Source organism: Eretmochelys imbricata, chromosome 2, assembly GCF_965152235.1.
Source record: "Eretmochelys imbricata isolate rEreImb1 chromosome 2, rEreImb1.hap1, whole genome shotgun sequence".
NCBI classification, from domain to species: Eukaryota; Metazoa; Chordata; order Testudines; family Cheloniidae; genus Eretmochelys; species Eretmochelys imbricata.
Window position 1 is genome coordinate 147,379 of NC_135573.1, and position 20,902 is coordinate 168,280.

Below are 20,902 nucleotides of genomic sequence, written 5' to 3' on the forward strand. Positions count from 1 at the left end.
TGAAGACTTTCTAAACAATTACTCTAGCTCAAACATGTGTTTGGTGCTTAATACTAGGCAATATTCTATAGCCTGTGTTATGCACCAGATCAGACTAGCTTATCCTAATACTCCTTTCTGGCCCTCCAATATTAGGGTTGCCAACCCTCCTGGATTGGCCGGGAGTCTCGCGGAATTGGCCTTGATCTCCTAGTGGCTATTGAAAGCCATTTGGGAGATTTTAATAGGCCAAAAGTCCAGCGGGTGGCACAGCAGGGCTAAGGCAGACTCCCTACCTGCCTTAGCTCCGCATGGCTCCCAGAAGTTACCGGCATATCCCTCTGGCTCCTAGGCACTGGGGCAGCCAGGGGGCTCTCTGTGTGCGGGAACTGCAGCCAATGGATTGCACTGCAGAGCCGCCTGGCCACCCGAGTCTAGGAGCCAGACATGCCAGTTGCTTCTGGGAGCCACCTGAGGTAAGCGCCACTGTTACGAATTATACCTGATAGGACACGCACACAAGGGGACCCCGAATACAGATTATACAAAGGTTATATACTTTTTAGCAAAGCATGTTGCCCTCGTGCATCAGAAACCTTAGCCAATAAACAAACCCTTTTCTTATCTACCACCTATCCCTGCTTGGTGCATTCCTCGTGCTAAACTAGTATGTTAATGACACAGCATGGTCCTAAAGCCATGCATCAGTAACTTTTATTATCAGGATGGGAGGCCTCACGTCAAAGGCCAGGAGATAGGGAGTTAGAGACTGACAAAAAACAGATACTGGGAGTCAAGGCAGGCTGGAGACAAGGAGGAGGATTTTCACAGGGATGCAGTGTCTAAGGAACACTCCTCCTGGTGCATGATGTGCTTGCTTTTAGACAATGGTGGGCCCCAAACCAAAATGGAGTCACATGTGCTAACTTTTCCTTACCACCACCCAGCTGGAGCCTGCATCCCAAACCCCCTCCCACACTCCAACCCACTACCCCAGTTCTGAGCCCCCTCCTGCACCCAAATTCCCTCCCAAAGCCTGCACCCCACACCCCCTCCTGCACCTCAACCCCCTGTCCCAGCCCTGAGCCCCCTCCCATATTCCAGAACCCTCGGCCCCAGTCTGGAGCCCCTTCCTACACCCAAACTCCCTCCCAGAACCCACACCTAGGGCTGCCAACTTTCCATTGGCACAAACCTAACACCCTAGCCCTGACCCTTCCCCGAGGCCCCGCCCCTTCCCTGAGGGCCCACCCACTACACTCCCCCTCCCTCACTGGCTTGCTCTCCCCCACCCTCGCTCACTTTCACTGGGCTTGGGCAGGGGGTTGGGATGTGGGAGAAGGTGAGGGCTCTAAATGGGGGTGTGGCCAGAAATGAGGGGTTCAGGGTGTGGGAGAGGGCTGTGGGTTGAGGCAGGGGGTTGGGGTGGCGGAAGGGTGAGGGCTCTGGGCTGGGGGTGCTGGTTCTGGGGTGGAGCCATGGATGAGGGGTTTGGGGTGTACGAGGGGGTTCCAGGCTGGGGGGCGGGGCTGAGGGATTTGGAATGTGGGAGGGGGCTGCAGGTTGAGGCAGGGGGTTGGGATGTGGGAGGGGTGAGGGCTCTGGGCAGGGGGCGCAGGCTCTGGGGTGGGGCCAGGGATGAGAGGTTTGAGGTGAAGGAGGGGGCTCTGAGTTGGGGTTGAGGGTTGGGGCATGGGCTTACCTTGGGCAGCTCCCCGTCAGTGTTGCAGCAGGAGTGCTAAGGCAGGCTTCCTGCCTGTCCTGGGGCACTGCGCTTGCACCCCAGAAGTGGCCAGCAGGTCTGGCTCCTAGGCAGGGGGTGGGGTAGAAGGCTCCATGGCGTGTACTGCTCACTCCCGGAGGTACTGCCCCCCCCAGCTTGGCCAATGGGAGGGAGAAGCTGGTGCTCGGGGCAGGGGCAGCATGCACCATGAGCCTCCTGCCTTCCCCCCACCCCCCGACTAGGGGCCGGACCTGCTGGCTGCTTCTGATGCCCCAGGACAGGTAGGGACTAGCTTGACTTGGCATCGCAGCACCGGCGACCGGACTTTTAACAGCCTGGTCGCTGGTGCTGACCGGGGCCACCAGGGTCCCTTTTTGAGTGGGTGTTCCCGTCGAAACCCAGACAGCTGGTCACCCTACCACACCCCCTCCCGCACCCCAACCCTCAGCCCCACCCCGATGAGAGGGAGGGGGTGGAGTGAGGTTATGCCCGTTAGACAGCTGGAAATGGCGCGATGGAGTCCCAGGCGAGAGACGCCTGCAGGCAAGGGGGCGCCCGCACGGCGATGTGTGTGGACGCTGCCCCGCGGCAGGGGCTGGGGAGCCGAAGAGCGGCTCGCGGAGCCGCGCGAGGGCGCCCCTGGAGTCGGTCCGCTGACCCAAGAGCCCGCGGTACTGCCCACACTGGGGGCGAGTGAGACGCTCTGCGCGTGCGCGCACGGCACCCCGCCCACTGTTTCTATGGCAACAGAAATCAACAGGCCCGCTTGCGGTTTGGGCCCCGGCCTGCACCTCGGCGGCGGGTCTCGCGCCCATTCCCCACGTTCAGCGTATCCTCCGCGGGCACCGTGAGGGCAGCTGGGCGGCGCGCGCCGCCGGGAGAGTGAGGGCGCCTCGGGCGTCAGCGCCCCGGACCCTCGGCTGTGGGCGACCCCGGGGCCTGGGAGGGCCCCCGCTGGCCAGGGCCGAGGCACCATGAGCGTGGCGGAGGTGGAGGAGCTCGTCTCCCAGAAATACGAGATCAAGAAGCGCCTGGGCAAGGGGGTGAGCGCGGCCGCTGCCCCGCGGGGTAGGACCCCCGGCGCCTTCCGAGCGCCAGCGGCTGGCCCCCGCCCGGAGCCGGAGGGAGGGATGGCACCCAGGCCGCCCGCTGCGGTGCGGCGTTCGCCGGCCGCCCCTCGCCGCGGTAACCGGGGGCCCTGTGGGCAGAAGCGCCCCTTCCCCCGCTGGTGCCTGGGCTCCCGCTGCTCGGGAGACGGGCTGCGGCGTTGCTCACGGGCTGCGCGCCGCGGCCAAAGCCCCACCGCGCTGGAAAATGCCGGACAAGCTAACCCTGAGGCGGGCAGAAAGGGAAACACTAGCCAGTGGAGTGGGAAGCTTGGAATGGCTCTGCCTTCAAATTTGTCAGTGATGTTTCATGTTAGAGCAGCCCAGTCACTCGGAAACAATGACCATGTCAGTCCCTTCGCTGTCAGCCCTGCTCAGACCATTCGTTAACTCACTTATGTTCCCACTGTGCTTTCTAAATGCTAACTCTTAACATTAGGCAAGCAAACTACAGGAAAAAGCAGGTTTCAGAGTAACAGCCGTGTTAGTCTGTATTCACAAAAAGAAAAGGAGGACTTGTGGCACCTTAGAGACTAACCAATTTATTTGAGCATAAGCTTTCCTGAGCTACAGCTCACTTCATCGGATGCATACCCTGGAAACTGCAGCACACATTATATACACACAGAGATCATGAAACAATACCTCCTCCCACCCCACTGTCCTGCTGGTAATAGCTTATCTAAAGTGATCATCAAGTTGGGCCATTTCCAGCACAAATCCAGGTTTTCTCACCCTCCACCCCCCCACACACAAACTCACTCTCCTGCTGGTAATAGCCCATCCAAAATGACAACTCTCTTCACAATGTGCATGATAATCAAGGTGGGCCATTTCCTGCACAAATCCAGGTTCTCTCACCCCCTCACCCCCCCTCCAAAAACCACACACACAAACTCACTCTCCTGCTGATAATAGCTCATCCAAAGTGACCGCTCTCCCTACAATGTACATGGTAAACAAGGTGGGCCATGTCCAGCACAAATCCAGGCTTTCTCACCGCCCCCCTTTTTCCCGGGGACACACACACATACACAAACTCACTCTCCTGCTGGCAATAGCTCATCCAAACTGACCACTCTCCAAGTTTAAATCCAAGTTTAACCAGAACGTCGGGGGGGGGGGGGGGTAGGAAAAAAGAAGGGGAAATAGGCTACCTTGCATAATGACTTAGCCACTCCCAGTCTCTATTTAAGCCTAAATTAATAGTATCCAATTTGCAAATGAATTCCAATTCAGCAGTTTCTCGCTGGAGTCTGGATTTGAAGTTTTTTTGTTTTAAGATAGCGACCTTCATGTCTGTGATTGCGTGACCAGAGAGATTGAGGTGTTCTCCGACTGGTTTATGAATGTTATAATTCTTGACATCTGATTTGTGTCCATTTATTCTTTTACGTAGAGACTGTCCAGTTTGACCAATGTAAATGGCAGAGGGGCATTGCTGGCACATGATGGCATATATCACATTGGTGGATGTGCAGGTGAACGAGCCTCTGATAGTGTGGCTGATGTTATTAGGCCCTGTGATGGTGTCCCCTGAATAGATATGTGGGCACAGTTGGCAACGGGCTTTGTTGCAAGGATAAGTTCCTGGGTTAGTGGTTCTGTTGTGTGGTATGTGGTTGTTGGTGAGTATTTGCTTCAGGTTGGGGGGCTGTCTGTAGGCAAGGACTGGCCTGTCTCCCAAGATTTGTAACAGTGTAGGGTCATCCTTTAGGATAGGTTGTAGATCCTTAATAATGCGTTGGAGGGTTTTAGTTGGGGGCTGAAGGTGACGGCACAAATCCAGGTTTTCTCACCCTCCGCCCGGATTTGTGCTGGAAATGGCCCAACTTGATTATCATATACATTGTAAAGAGAGTGGTCACTTTGGATAGGCTATTACCAGCAGGAGAGTGAGTTCCTGTGTGGGGGGACGGAGGGTGAGAAAACCTGGATTTGTGCTGAAAATGGCCCAACTTGATTATCATACACATTGTAAGGAGAGCGATCACTTTAGATAAGCTATTACCAGCAGGAGAGTGGGGTGGGAGGAGGTATTGTTTCATGGTCTCTGTGTATATAATGTCTTCTGCAGTTTCCACAGTATGCATCCGATGAAGTGAGCTGTAGCTCACGAAAGCTTATGCTCAAATAAATTGGTTAGTCTCTAAGGTGCCACAAGTACTCATTTTCTTTTTAGGAAAAAGCAGGTTTTTCCTACTGATCTAGCCTGAGGGATGCAGGACTTGCTGGGGTGCTTTACACTTTAATGCTTTTTAAAGGGTAAACCCAACCAGTTCAGGCCTCCCAATTAATTTTCTTAATTAAAACAAAGCTTTAAATGACCCAAGTTGCTGATAAAGTGGAGGAATAGAGGGTTTAAGGAAAAGAGGTCGTTTTAATCCCTCCTCCTTCTACAATGCACAATTTACTTTTAAGTAGCACTTTATGACTCTTCAGTCATATTTTCTATTACAATTAGACTGGGAGCTATTTTTTTCAGGGTTTTGTTTTTCTTTTTCAGTAAAAAGACAGTTGAAAACATTCCTGAAAGGGCAACTAGACTTATTAGGAGGAATGTGGTCTGACAAGGCCAAGAACCTATAGAAGAGAAAAGTGAAATACTTCTTAAAACTCATGCAAAACCCTGTAGGAACCTAAACTCACTTGGTTCCTAAGTTTTTTGTTTTTTTTTTTCTTCAGGGTAAAAATTCCCTACATTTCTGCCTCTGGGCATGATCACTGCTATCTCACTCTAGGCATCTGGATGTCTGTCTCCCACTTAAGCCCCAGAGCATTTCGCAAACCAGGGGAAGCCTAACTTCATGCAGGGCTCAAATCGGTAGGCATGCTTATAGGCAGTGGTGAGCTGGAGCCGGTTCGCTAGAACTGGTTGTTAAATTTAGAAGGGCAAAAGTGGTGCTTTAGGCGCCGACTCTGTGGGTGATCTGGGGCTGGAGCACCCACAGGGAAAATTTGGGGGGTGCAGAGCACCCACCGGCAGCTCCGCACCTGGCCCCAGCTCACCTCCGCTCCGCCTCCTCCCCTGAACGCGCCGCCCCGCTCTGCTTCTCCACCTCCCCACCCTCAGCTTCCCACAAATCAGCTGTTCGCGCGGGAAGCATTGGAGGGCTGAGAAGCAAGCGGCAGCTTCGTGCTCAGGCCCAGGGAGGCGGAGGCAGAGCGGAGGTGAGCTGGGGCGGGGGGGCATGAGGTGGGCCGTCCGCACTGCAGCAGGTAACCTGGGGGGCGCAGGGGAACTGCTCCCTGCCCCAGTTCGCCTCCACCTCCCTGGGCCTGAGGGCGAAGCCGCCGCTTGCTTTTCAGCCCTCCCAGGCTTCCTGCGGGAATAGTTGATTCGCGGGGAGCCAGGGGGGTGCGGAGAAGCAGAGCGGGGAGGAGGCGGAGGTGGAGTGGAGGTGAGCTGGGGCCAGAGGAGGGGCAGGTGGGCCCCCTGGTAGGGCACCAGAAAGGATCCTGGAGCTGCTGGTGGGGGCTCTGCACCCACCAAATTTTCCCCGTGGGTGCTCCAGCCCCGGAGCACCCACGGAGTCAGTGCCTAAGGCTCCACTTTTGATGTGATCAGTGGGGGGAGCGGCCACTCCCCCTGCTTCCCCCCCCCCCCCGCTATGCTACCCCTCCCCTGGGAGCCAGAGGGACCTGCTAGGTGCTTCCTGGGAGCCGCCCCAGGTAAGCAACGCCAGGACTCCCTACCTCGCTCCCTGGCAGGTCCCTCTGGCTCTTAGGGGCAGGGTGGGCACGCACTACGGTGGCCCATGAGATCCTGCTGCCCGGTTCTGGGGGCAGTCAGGGGACGGGGGAGGGGGATGGATGGGGCAGGAGTCCCGGGGGGTGGGAGTGGGCCACGACCCCCTCGTGGGGTGAGGAGGGAACTGGTTGTTAAGATTTTGGCAGCTCATCACTGCTTATAGGTGCCTGTTGGATTTGGTCCCATTCAGAATCAAAGAGGAGAAGCTGCTTCCAACCTTATAACTTGTAGCCCAGTGCTTAGGTCACTCACTTTGTATATGGGAGATCCAGATACAATTCCCTCGTTTGCCAGCGATGGGATTAAGATTTGGCCAGGGGTCTTCCACCTCTCAGATGGGTGCTCTAACTACTGTGCTATGGGATATTCTTATTTGGAGCTCCCTCAATCTGTCCTGTTGAAGCTATTCCACTGTGGATAGATACTAAAATAGCCATTGGGTGAGAGAGAATGAGTGTGTGGGAATGACTCTGTAATGCAATTATTAGGATTTTGGTGAGGTGGGAAAGCCCAGGTCCAGTCCTCCTGCTTAAACCATTCTTTCATTATTGATCCCCAATGAGACAGCTTCAACAGGAGAGACTTAGGGAGATCCGCATCAGAATATCTCGTAGCTCAGTGGTTTGTGAATGCTCTTGAGATGTGGGAGACCCCTGTTCAACTGCCCCCGGACAGCCATGGGGAGTTGAACCTGAGTCTTCCACATCCCAGGTAAGTGCTCTAACTAGTGGGCTACAAGTTATAACATGGGTACCACTGCCACCTCCTCTGGCCATTTTGTTTGGCATGAATTCATTCATTTGAATTCATTCAAAGAATTCCTTAGGCACCTAAGCCAGGTGGAAGATGCTTGTTCATGGATTTTTTGAAGCAGAGCTAGGCACCTCTCTACAGCCCAGACTTTTAAGTTGCCTGTCTTCAAAAGGGGGACCGGGCTTAGCACACCCACCTCTTGTTGGCATTTCCCATTAGCTAGCTTAGACCGCTCCCTGCCTAGTGTCTTGGCTTTTGAGGATCTCAATCTAAGAGTATGTCTACATTGCAATAAAACACCCACCACTGGCCCATGTCAGCTGACTTGGGTTCCTGGGGCTCAGGCAGTGGGGCTGTAAATTTGCAGTGTAGATGTTTAGGCTTGGGCTGGAGCCTGGGCTCTGGGACCTTGTGAGGGTGGAGGATCCCAGAGCCCAGGCTCCAAGCCTGGATGTCCGCACTGCAATTTTATAGCCCCCAGATCCCAAGTCAGCTAACGCAGGCCAGCCATGGGTGTCTTATTGCAGTGTAGACATACCCGTTCATTGTATACAGAAAATGTGGAAATCGCAGAGGTGCTTAATAGCTTCTTTGTTTTGGTTTTCACCAAGAACCTTGATAGTGATTGGATGTCTAACATAGTGAATGCCAGTGAAAATGAAGTAGGATCAGAAGAGGCTAAAATAGGGAAAAAGAACAAGTTAAATATTACTTGGACAAGTTAGATCTCTTCAAGTCACCAGGGCTTGATGAAATACATCCTAGAATGCTCAAGGAGCTGACTGAGGAGACATCTGAGCCATTAGCAATTATCTTTGAAAAAGTGGCAGAGTGTCCTGTGGCACCTTATAGACTAACAGACATATTGGAGCATAAGCTTTTGTGGGTGAATACCCACTTCATCAGATGCATGTAGTGGAAATTTCCAGAGGCAGGTATAAATATGCTTCAATTCATTTGCAAATTTGACACCATCAGCTCAGGATTAAACAAAGACTGTGAATGGCTAGTCAACTACAAAAGCAGTTTCTCCTCCCTTGGTGTTCACATCTCAGCTGCTGGAAGAGGGCCTCATCCTCCCTGATTGAACTAACCTCATTATCCCTAGCCTGATTCTTGCTTGCATATTTATACCTGCCTCTGGAAATTTCCACTACATGCATCCGATGAAGTGGGTATTCACCCACGAAAGCTTATGCTCCAATATGTCTGTTAGTCTATAAGGTGCCACAGGGCTCTTTGCCGCTTTTACAGATCCCGACTAACACAGCTACCCCTCTGATACTATCTTTGAAAAGTCATGGAAGACGGGAGAGATTCCAGAAGACTGGAAAAGGGCAAATATAGTGCCCATCTATAACAAGGGAAATAAGAACAGACCAGTCATCTTAACTTCTGTGCCTGGAAAGATAATGGAGCAAATAATTAAGCAATCAATTTGCAAACATCTAGAGGATATTTTGATAAGTAACTGTCATCATGGATTTGTCAAGAACAAATCATGTCAAACCAACCTGACAGCTTTCTTTGAGGGGGTAACAAACTTCATGGATGGGTGAGGGGAGTGGTAGATGTGGTATATCTTGACTTTAGTAAGGCTTTTGATACTGTCTCGCATGACCGTCTCTTAAACAAACTAGGGAAATCCACTACTATAGTAGGGAGCTATTATAAGGTGGGTGCATAACTAGTCGGAAAACCATTCCCAGAGAATAGTTATCAGTAGTTCACAGTCACGCTGGAAGGGCATAAAGAGTGGAATCCAGCAGGGATCAGTTCTGGGTCCAATTCTGTTCCATATCTTCATCAGTGATTTAGATAATGGCATAGACTGTATGCTTATAAAGTTTGTGGATGATAGCAAGCTGGGAGGAGTTGCCAGTGCTTTGGAGGATAGCATTATAATTCAAAATGATCTGGACAAACTGGAGAAATGGTCTGAAGTAAATAGGATGAAATTCAGTAAGGACAAATGCAAAGTACTCCATATAGGAAGGAACAATCTGTTGCACACATACAAAATGGGAAATGACTGCCTAGGAAGGAGTACTGTGGAAGGGATATTGGGGTCATAGTGGACCACATCTAAATATGAGTCAACAGTGTAACACTGTTGCAAAAAAAGCAAATATCATTCTGGGATGTATTAGCAGGAGTGTTGTAAGCAAGATGTAAGAAGTAATTCTTCTGCTCTACGCCGTACTGATTAGGCCTCAACTGAAGTATCGTGTCCGGTTCTGGGCGCCACATTTCAGGAAAGATGTGGACAAATTTGGAAAAAAATCCAGAGAAGAGCAACAAAAATGATTAAAGGGCTAGAAAACATGACCTATGGGGGAAGATTGAAAAAACTGAGTTTGTTTAGTCTGGAAAAAAGAAGACTGAGAGGGGACATAATAACAGTTTTCAAGTATATAAAAGGTTACAAGGAGGTGGGAGAAAAATTGTTGTTCTTAACTTCTGAGGATAGGACAAGAAGCAATGGGCTTAAATTGCAGCAAGGGAGATTTAGGTTGGATGTTAGAAAAAACTTCCTAACCGTCAGGGTGTTTAGCCAATTTATTCCAGTGCTTAGGGAGGTTGATGGAAATTCCACATTGGAGATTTTTAAGAGCAGATTAGACAAATACCTGTCAAGGATGGCCTAGATCACGGGTGAGCAAACTTTTTGGCCTGAGGGCCACATCAGGGAACAGAAATTGTATGGCAGGCCATGAATGCTCAAAAAATTGGTGAAGGGGTGCTGGGGTGGGGCTGGGGATGAGTTAGGGGTGCAGGGCGGTGCTCCAGGCTGGGATCGAGGGGTTTGGAGAGCAGGAGGGGGATCAGAGCTGGGGCAGGGGGTGGGGATTGGGGAGAGGCTCAGGGGGTGCAGTCTCTGAGCAGCGCTTACCTCAAGTGGCTCACAGAAGCAGTGGCTTGTTTCTTCTCTGGCTGTTACACAGAGGCACAGCTAGGTGGCTTTGCACGCTGCCCCTTCCACAGGCACCGCCTCTGAAGCTTCCATTGGAGTGTGTAGGAGCTGGAGCGGGGCCATGCCGCGGCTTCCAGGAGCCGTGTGGTGCATCCCCCAACCCTGCGCCCCAGCCAAAGTGGGGATGAGACGTGGTATGGCTCGTGGGCTGGCTTAAAACGGCTTGTGGGCCAGATCCAGCCTGCAGGCCGGCCATAGTTTGCCCACCCCAGTCTAGATAATACTTAATCCTGCCATGAGTGCAGGGGACTGGACTAGATGACCTCTTGAAGTCCCTTCCACTCCTATGATTCTATGACTGTATAGAGAGCCTAGGCACCTAACTCAGCATTATGGATCTCAGTTTTGTTTTTGGATTTTCTAGGCACCTAAAAGTTAAGCACCTTCACGCTCAGCATTGCAATGCTTGAGTCCCTTTGTGCATTCCACTTCTCATGCCTACTGCAGTTCAGTATTTTGCCCGTATCAGTACCCTTTATTTAATCTCTTAGCCAGTTTTCAATCCACAGGACAGTGACCTATTTAAGATCATTTGAATTCCTTTTTCTGTTAAGATTTTGTGAGAAACTGTATCACATGCTTTACTAAAATCCAAGATATATAACATCTTCTGTAGGCCCATCATCAGCTGCTAATGTAATTCTATCAAACATATTGATAGGACAAATTCACAATGCATAACTTTATTCACTCCAATATCTCTAGATACTCATAGTCCTAAGAGTCCCTCAAAAACATTAATATATAATAGTCATAAAATATAATTGAGATCAAGTGCTGGGAGTTTAAAAATGACTGAATATTTAGGGGAAGGATTGTCTTTTGGTTAAGGTACTGAAATGAGGTTTAGGCGATATGAGTGCAATTCCCAGCTGTGTCACAACTTTCTGTGTTACCTTGCTGGGCAAATCATTTAATATTTCTGTGCTTCAGTTCATAATATGTAAAATGGGGATAATACTTCCTTTCTCCTACTGTTTGTCTTGTGTATGTATATATTGTAAGCTCTTTGAGACAGAGACTGTCTGATAGTATGTAAACACGTAGGCCCAGTTCCACAGATATTTAGGCTTCTTAGGAGCATATATAGCATAGAGTACACATAGCATATAGTATAATTGCATCCCATTCTCAGTTGGGGTCACTAGGTGCTAATGTAATAAAATAATAACTATATGGGTAATGAGACTGTCCAGAATTACATTGGATAGGATAACTTTTTTTTATAAGAGGTATAAAGTATAACGCTTCAGTGTCTAAGCTGATCTCTGACAGGGTTAGGAAAAAACTTCTCTTATGGACACGATTTTCGGTAACTGTCTACTGTGGGGTTTCTTGCACCTTCTTCTTAAGCATCTGATGCTGGCAACTGTCAAAGACAGGATACTGTACTAGAAGGACCCCACTAGTTTGATCCAGTGTGAGTGTTCTTATGTGACAAAAGTATTGCTATTTTTATTTATTTATTTATTTATTTATTTATGTTTTAAATCTAGCAAGATTTATTTTTTACAGCCCTCAATCCTAACAGTGCTTCTTATTGATCCTGGTTTCTTTACCCTTTAGATGTTTAGTGATTGATTTTTTTTTTTCTGTTAATACCTTCTACTAAGAACATTTCCCCCCTAATCTGGTCCTAACTGAATCTAGGGACTGAAAGGAAATTTGGTGTGGGTGATATAACTGGTGAATCCATCTATCCTTTTTCCCTAGGCCTATGGAATTGTGTGGAAAGCAATTGATCGCAGGACAGGAGAAATAGTTGCTGTCAAGAAGATCTTTGATGCTTTTAGGAACAGAACAGATGCTCAGGTAAGGAACTGTTTTACCAATGTGTGATCAATGGCTCCATGTCTAGTTGGCAGCTGGTGTCAAGTAGAGTGCCCCAGGGGTCGGTCCTGGGGCCGGTTTTGTTCAATATCTTCATAAATGATCTGGAGGATGGTGTGGATTGCACTCTCAGCAAATTTGCGGATGATACTAAACTGGGAGGAGTGGTTGATACGCTGGAGGGCAGGGATAGGATACAGAGGGACCTAGACAAATTGGAGGATTGGGCCAAAAGAAATCTGATGAGGTTCAATAAGGATAAGTGCAGGGTCCTGCACTTAGGACGGAAGAACCCAATGCACAGCTACAGACTAGGGACCGAATGGGTAGGCAGCAGTTCTGCGGAAAAGGACCTAGGGGTGACAGTGGACGAGAAGCTGGATATGAGTCAGCAGTGTGCCCTTGTTGCCAAGGAGGCCAATGGCATTTTGGGATGTATAAGTAGGGGCATAGCGAGCAGATCGAGGGATGTGATCGTCCCCCTCTATTCGACATTGGTGAGGCCTCATCTGGAGTAGTGTGTCCAGTTTTGGGCCCCACACTACAAGAAGGATGTGGATAAATTGGAAAGAGTCCAGCGAAGGGCAACAAAAATGATTAGGGGTCTGGAACACATGACTTATGAGGAAAGGCTGAGGGAACTGGGATTGTTTAGTCTGCAGAAGAGAAGAATGAGGGGGGATTTGATAGCTGCTTTCAACTACCTGAGAGGTGGTTCCAGAGAGGATGGTTCTAGACTATTCTCAGTGGTAGAAGAGGACAGGACAAGGAGTAATGGTCTCAAGTTGCAGTGGGGGAGGTTTAGGTTGGATATTAGGAAAAACTTTTTCACTAGGAGGGTGGTGAAACACTAGAATGCGTTGCCTAGGGAGGTGGTGGAATCTCCTTCCTTAGAAGTTTTTAAGGTCAGGCTTGACAAAGCCCTGGCTGGGATGATTTAATTGGGGATTGGTCCTGCTTTTGAGCAGGGGGTTGGACTAGATGATCTCCTGAGGTCCCTTCCAACCCTGATATTCTATGATTCTATGATTCTGAAAGACCTGCATGGTGAGTTCAGGGGTACTTCAAAGAGTCACACATTGACCTAGATGGGTAGATCTCTGGAACTTGTTGCCACAAGATATTAAGGACAAGAGTGTAGTAAGTGATTTGACATTTATATGGGCAATAAGAATATCACCCTCTACAGCTTACACTAGTTTGGCTACCTCTTACACATTTTTATCCTAACTTCATGTGTCATGATGTAACTAACCACTGACTGGCTGATGTTGAGAAGAAACTTCATCCATAGACATGTAAATATTTTCATGTTACCAAGCAATTAGATTTTCCCTAGTCTGACCCCCACACATGGTACTCTGCTCCTTAATAAATGGGGTTTAACCATCGCACTGGGCAGTTACTTCCTCTTCCATCTATTATCTTATTGCTATGACAGTAAATATTTTTGTTTCTTTCTAGAGAACATTCCGGGAAATTATGCTCCTGCAGGTAAGTAAGACCTGTCTTCTGCCCTCTGATGTATTCTTTAGCTCTCCTTTGTATCTCTTCCAGCCAGCATTCGCTTCTTTCCTTCTCATCCTTTAGTTACAGTGCAGTGACTACTGCCACTACCTCTTGTCATATCTCAATCATTCTTTTCTGTGTTGTCAGTCTCAGCAGTAGCAAGCAGTCTTTCCATGCCTTTTATTTATTTATTTTTAAACTAATCTGGTGGTGTTCCTCCCAGAGTGTGTCCGTCTGACTTGTTTGTGGCTTCACTACTCTTTTATCTTCTTAACTATGCGCCTGTCATTGTTTCTGATCTATAATCGGTCTCACTCCCCCTGCCTTCTTTCTTCCCTTTTCTAAATGATATATCCTGCACACAGCCAATCCTTGGTTTTAGCTCTTGTGCATTTTATTAGATGTTCTGGTAGGGAGGTCATGCTGTCAGGTTTGGAAGTCCTTGTGTGGGGAAGGAGGGCATGTGGTGCTCAAAACCAGAGGCCCTGGTTGGGTAGGGAAGAAGGTGAAAGATGTTCCTTACTTCACCTGTGAGGGAGAGAGCCTGATCATCTGAAATAACCAAAACTTGACAGACTCCTGTAAAATGTATTGTAAGGAGCAATTCTATACATAGATTCGAAGGTCAGAAGGGATCATTGTGATCATCTAGTCTCACCTCCTGTATTATACGGGCCACAGAACCTCTCCAAAATAATTCCTAGAACATATTTTTTACTAAAACATTTCAACTTGATTTAAAAATTGTCAGTGATGGACCATCCACCACAACCTGTGGTAAATAGTTCCAATGGTTAATTACTGTGACTGTCAAAAATGTATGCCTTATTTCCAGTCTGAATTTGTCTACTTTCAACTTCCAGCCACTGGATCATGTTATATCTTTCTCTGCCAGATTGAAGAGCCCACTATTAAATATTTTGTTCCCCCTGGAGGTGCTTACACACTGTAATCAAGTCACCCCTTAGCCTTCTCTGTATTAGACTCAAAGAGCTCAGTTGATTTAGCTTACCCCACTATAGGGCAAGTTTTCTAATCCTTTCATCATTCTCGTGGCACCCTAGCATAATAAATCGTACAATAAATTTAAGTCTCAGCAGTATTAAAATCAATTCCACAGGAACTCAGCCAGCCAGCCACCTTGCTACTGCCTTCATCATTTATGAAGCATACCTTCTCCAGAGACGCTATCAAACAGAACTGATATTATTAGGCAGATGATTTTATCTTTGTATGTAGCATTGCTGCGACTGATACTGCAATACTATATCCAGTTCTGGTGTCCACATTTGAAAAAGGTTATGTAATAATTTGAGAGGGAGCAGAGAAGAGCCAAAAAATGACTTAGTGAGAGAGTTAGGAGGCTCAATCTGTTTAGTTTATAAAAAGGCAACTTGATTACAGTGTACAAGTACCTTCACTGGGAGAAAATACTAGGAGGGATAGCTCAGTGTTTGGGGGGAAGGTTAGCTCAGTGGTTTGAGCATTGGGGAAGGTTAGCTCAGTGGTTTGAGCATTGGCCTGCTAAACCCAGGGTTGTGAGTTCAATCCTTGAAGGGGCCATTTAGGGATCTGGGGCAAAAATTGGGGATTGGTCCTGCTTTGAGCAGGGGGTTGGACTAGATGACCTCCTGAGGTCCCTTCCAACCCTGAGAGTCTATGATTCTATGAATTAAGAGGTTCCTTAATCTAGCAGAGAAAGACATAACTTCCAGCCATTTGCTCTTGTTAAGACAGACAAATCCAAATTAGAAATAAGGCACACACATTTAATAGTGAGGATGATTAACCATTGGAAGAAACTCCCAAGGGAAGTGGTGTATTCTCCGTCTTGTGAAGTCCAAATCAATTCTAGATGCCTTTCCTGAAGATATACTTTAGTCAAACAGAAGGTTTGGGACTCAATACAGGAGTAACTTGGTGAGATTCTATGGCCTATGTTATACAGGCGGTCAGACTAGATAGTGTGATGATTCCTTCTGGCCTTAAAAATCTATGAATCTGAAAAACTAATTATAGATGATGCAAGTAGTGACCACTATACTAAGCTTGCTTAATTCTTCCTTTGATAACCCCTTATTTGCAGTTGTTTATATCTTTGCTAAATTTAAACTATTTGGGTTGCAGTTTTCCATGCTTGGGCTCTGCCTCAGGTTGGATTTTTAAAAAAGCTTTCAGTACAAATGATGTAGCCATTTTTAAGACTAAGCTGGTAGTCGGGGGTGGGGAGGATAGGAAGATTTTCCAGTATAAGCCACTTTCTCTGACCAGTTTTTGGAGAGCTCAGGCATTTCAAAACTTTAAAACAGGAACTTGAAATTTGGTCAGGGGGTAGTTGTTGGGTCAGAGGTGTGCTTTTTGCTATTCCTGAAAAAATGTGTTTAGATCTTGCCATATAATAAGAGCAATTGCTTTTCACACATGTACAGTAGAACTTCTTGAATGTTTTGTGCTTAATTTTCTGAACATTTTATCTGAACTGTGCATGCTCCACTGCATCATTGAGCTTCTGACATCATTCTGAAGTGAGCATACAGAGCTGACTCTCTGGATGAGAAAAAGACACAAAGGTGGTGCTAATATTACAGAATTTGGAATATGTATAATGAATGAGTCAGAGGACTGTTGGAAGAGAAAGGATGGTCTTGTAGTTAAGGCAGTTAGTTGATTGTGCACCATGAAAACTGAATTCTGCCTTGATTCTGCCTCAGACGTCCTATGTGATGGTGGGCAAGTCACTTAAACCAAAACTTTCACTACCACTGCTATTCTGGGTGGTCAGTTTGAAACACCTACAGCCTAATTTTCACAAGTGCAGCACACTCACAAATGCAGTTAAAAGCAATGGGTACTGCCATGGCTTAGCACCTCTGAAAAACCAGGTCCTGGGTCTCTTCAGTAAGGCATCCAGTCATCGAGGAACCCAAAATTAGTGGTCACTTCTGAAAATTTTGGCCTTAACCTTGGTATGCCTCAGTTCAACCTCAGTAAAACAGGAATAATCGTATCACTCACTTCATAGGGATGTTGTGCAGATAAATTCACTGTTTCTGAGGCACTCAAACTGTAATGATGAGCACTATAGAAAAGGTTTCAGAGTAGCAGCCGTGTTAGTCTGTATTCGCAAAAAGAAAAGGAGTACTTGTGGTACCTCAGAGACTAACAAATTTATAGACTATACTATACTATAGAAAAGGAAATTACTAATTCTGTCTTTATTTCAGAGTTTGGGTTGTGAGCAGTAAATAAGGAATGGGGCCATTTATTGAATAATCAGAATAAAGGAGACTAATGCAAACCTTTAACAGTGACATCCATAGTGTTATAGCAAATTAACTTCACAGATTCATGGAAAGTATGACAATGAGCCATGCTGATGTGTTTATGTAGTTGATACAAAAGCATAAGAAGTTACTGTTAAGGCTTTCCATTAGAGTGTGAGTTTAATGAAGTTGGAGTGTGAATTACTTTTGGGTGTCTGTTGACATGGAAGTGAAAGCCTTGTGGAGCATTGTACTGTATTATCAACAGTGTTGTAGACAGTATGAAGGTGGAAAGGAATGCACAAGTTCCACTTAACCTTAAATGCATGGAAATAAGTTTTTGGTGGATGTGGTGTATCCTGCTTCAACTTTAACTGTCACTAAACATAGGGTTTTTGTGATAACAATAATGATGGTAATGCTTAACATTTATATATGTTTCACCATTATTATCACACTTCTATAATCAAATACTTCTTTGCTTTAAATACTAAGTGCGTGGATTGATGTGGATATTCGGGTTTTGCAGTTATTTTGTGTATAATGCTTTTTGGTACTAAAGTGTGAAGAGGAGTAACCTGAGAGCCAAGTGGGAGGGTTGTGTAGCTTAAGTGGCAGCTCATACTACAGAGCAAGGTAGGCTTTTTATTTATTCCCTAAAAAAAGTCTGTATTTTAGTAGAGACACAATGAAGGGAATAACCTCCTGGTCTTTATTTTGGAGTGTAATCTTTCGTATAATAGGTTCAGTCACTTGACTCTGACAAGTGGGTCTTATTTCCCTGCAGGAATTTGGAGAACATCCAAATATCATCAAGCTGCTTAATGTCATCCGAGCTCAGAATGACAGGGATATTTACCTGGTTTTCGAATCTATGGGTGAGACCCACCACTGCTTCAGCTGTTTACATTCTTTCTCTCTAAAGAGTGAATTTCATTCACTGCCTTGAAAGTAGCAAAATAGAAAGATTCATGTAATGAGATAAATGTGAATGTTGGTGGAGCTAGATGGAAAAGTGAACCAATGAATGTGGTGAAGTTAGTGGGGAAGCAATTGCATAGGAATTGATTTGGAAGTGGGACAATGGCAGGCAGATTGGGAGGGATAAAGTGAATGGGTGTCTAGGTGCAATTTTGGGGTAATGAGGAGAGTGGGACAGTAAAACAATTTAAGAGGATAAATGAATGAGTGACTATAGATGGGTGGATGTAATGTAGGATGTGAGTGGAACAATAAGTCCCATTGTAATTTTTCAGTTACTGTCTAGTCTTTGCTTTCAGTGAAGTATTTTTCCCTGCCCTAAGTGAAGTTCAGGAAAAGAGCTGCAGTAGTTCAAGAAATAGGGCTATAGCAGATACAACTTTTTCAACGGCTGTCTTGCTGAGCTTCTGTTTAAAAATGAGCTAGAGAGCTTAGAGTTTGGAGAACAGACTTGATGCCCTAGCTTTGGGTTCCTTTCACTCCCAAACAATAATTCTCTAATGTTCTATGTTAGAGACAGATTTACATGCTGTGATCAAGAAGGGGAATTTGCTGAAAGACATCCACAAGTGTTACATCCTCTACCAACTCCTGAAGGCAACCAAATTCATCCACTCAGGGAATGTCATTCACAGAGACCAGAAGGTACATTTGCACTCACTAGGCCTTACCTAAATGGAAAGATTTGTCCTCCATTCAAGACTGGAGTTAAATGATATATGTAGGGGGGTGAAGGGAGTGAAGAGAAAAGAAAATGACCATAGTATCACATGACCTTTAGTAGGTCATGTATACCTTTTGTTTCGGTTTCCTTCTAACGCCCCTAAAAGCACTCTGTCCCTGGGAGGGGGAAGTGCAGCCTGACATGGGTTTTTATTTCCTCCCTTTCTGCCCTATACAGAGAATAAAGAAATTCTTATAAATGTTTGTGTTCAACTACAGCCCTCAAATATCCTGCTGGATGCGGACTGCTTTGTTAAGCTTTGTGATTTTGGACTGGCTCGCTCCCTTTGTCAGATCCATGAGGACCAAGGCAGCCCTGCACTGACAGAGTATGTGGCAACACGCTGGTACCGAGCCCCTGAGATCCTGCTTTCCTCTCATAGGTAATTGAAAGACTGGGAAACAATCTGCCTGATGTCTCTGAGATGGGCTATTTTGAGATGGTTTGGGAACCCAATTTTGGTTTTATTATACACCCTTGAAACACCGTCAAGAAAACTTAACAGTTGAGGTAAAAATCTTATAGTCCACCCTTACCACAAACACCAACACATGCAATCCCTTGTCCCCAACTCTCTTTACACATACAACCATGCACACCTGAACTCCTCTCTCTACATTGGTCTCTTGCACACCAGACAGCCCTGCATTCATCTGCTACTCAGCCCCCACCATTCGCTTGACTTTCACCCAGTTCTTCCTCACATATACCAAATTAATCTTTTCAAAATCTGGAAAATGCCTCAGCCTTTCTTTTCAAGTCTGGCCTTAAGTGTTCCCCAATGGCAATCTTTTCTCCTTATCTCCTGGCTGCTCCACTTGAAAAACTGCTTCCCTAGTCCCTGTGGAGGGGCTCTGGGGGGACTTTGCTCTGTCAATTCTCTTGGTCAAGGAGAAGCCACTGGAGCTGATAAGACTTTTTTTTTTTTTTTTTAAATCCCACCTAGGATGTCATCTGTTCCCTTCACTAGGCCTAGGAATAGGATTGCTAGAGCTGGATGAAAGCTTCTTTTCACCCCTAGACACTGGCTGTTGGCAGGAGACTTTTGAGCCTAGCCTCAGCCAATTTTAAGTGAGGAGGAAACAAACCTAGCCCAAGGAGGAGGAGCCTAGAGGAGCTGCTGATCTTTACTCCCATTCATGGGCCATAACAATTTAACTAGGGCTGTTACAGTTACTCTTCCACTTGCTATGCTGCTGACGGAAGGCAGAGTAATTAGAGTTCCTGTTCCATGATGTGATGCTTTTGCACAGTCGAACATTTATAGCAGCCTTTCTTTGCAAACTCATATCTAATACGCTGCTCAATTTAAGTATCACACCGCATGGTGATGGACTCAGTACAAAAACCTAGATAGATAAGATTTCACTCTTCAGTATCTCAATTAGCTATTTTTGCTTCCAGGGTTTCTCATTTCCACTAAGGTTCAGTGTGTTTTAGCTGCCTTTGGTCCATATTAAATCTAATTTTGCTATTTTCTGCACATATTTCTTTCCACTGGTGTTTGGTGCTCCTCCTAGTTTAGTATGCTGTGTACATTTTTTAATAACCTGTTGTAAACACCCTCTTCCATGGGATTAATTCACAGTCATAGATTCCAATGCCAGAAAGGATGATGTGGATCATCTAGTCTGACTTCCTGTATTGGTCCTGCTTCGAGCAGGGGGTTGGACTAGATGACCTTCAGGGGTCCCTTCCAACCCTGATATTCTATGATTCTATGATTCTGATATTCTATGATAACACAGACAAAAGTTAGTTGGTTGGTTAGTCTCTAAGGTGCCACAAGTACTCCTTTTCTTTTTACAGACAAAAGAACTTCCTAAAATAACTCCTGTTTGAGCTAGAGCATATCTTTAAAAAAAAAATCCAATCTTGATGTAAAAAGCACTAGTGATGGAGAATTCACCGCAACCTTTGGTAAATTTTCCAATTGTTGATTACCCTCACTGTTAAAAATTGACACCTTATTTCCAGTCTGAATTCGTTTAGCTTCAACTTCCTACCATTGGATCTTGTTACATCTTTGTTTGCTAGATTCAGTAGTCCATCATCAAATATTTGTTCCCCATGTAGGTATTTACAGACTGTGATCAACTCACACCTTAACCTTCTCTTAGTTAAACTAAATAGATTGAACTCCTTGATTCTATTGCTATAAGCCATGTTTTCCAACCCTTTAATCATTATTGTGGCTCTCCTCTGAACCTCTCCAAATCATCATCATCCTTCTTGAATTTTGGACACCAGAACTGGACCCAGTATTCCAGCAGTGGTTGTACCAGTGCCAAATACATAGGAGAAATAAC

The 20,902-nt window shown here is 46.5% G+C and overlaps 1 protein-coding gene across 1 annotated transcript in view; it reads left to right on the forward strand.

Annotated features, from left to right (window-relative positions):
* The first annotated feature begins 2,676 nt into the window (after window positions 1-2,676).
* The window catches only part of MAPK15 (mitogen-activated protein kinase 15), a 62,114-nt gene continuing 43,888 nt past the window's right edge, over window positions 2,677-20,902 (forward strand). The window contains exons 1-6 of the mRNA XM_077810313.1: window positions 2,677-3,039; window positions 12,000-12,098; window positions 13,581-13,610; window positions 17,676-17,766; window positions 18,384-18,514; window positions 18,812-18,975. Of these exons, the coding sequence (XP_077666439.1) occupies window positions 2,677-3,039; window positions 12,000-12,098; window positions 13,581-13,610; window positions 17,676-17,766; window positions 18,384-18,514; window positions 18,812-18,975 (878 nt within the window). The remainder of the gene's footprint in view (window positions 3,040-11,999; window positions 12,099-13,580; window positions 13,611-17,675; window positions 17,767-18,383; window positions 18,515-18,811; window positions 18,976-20,902) is intronic.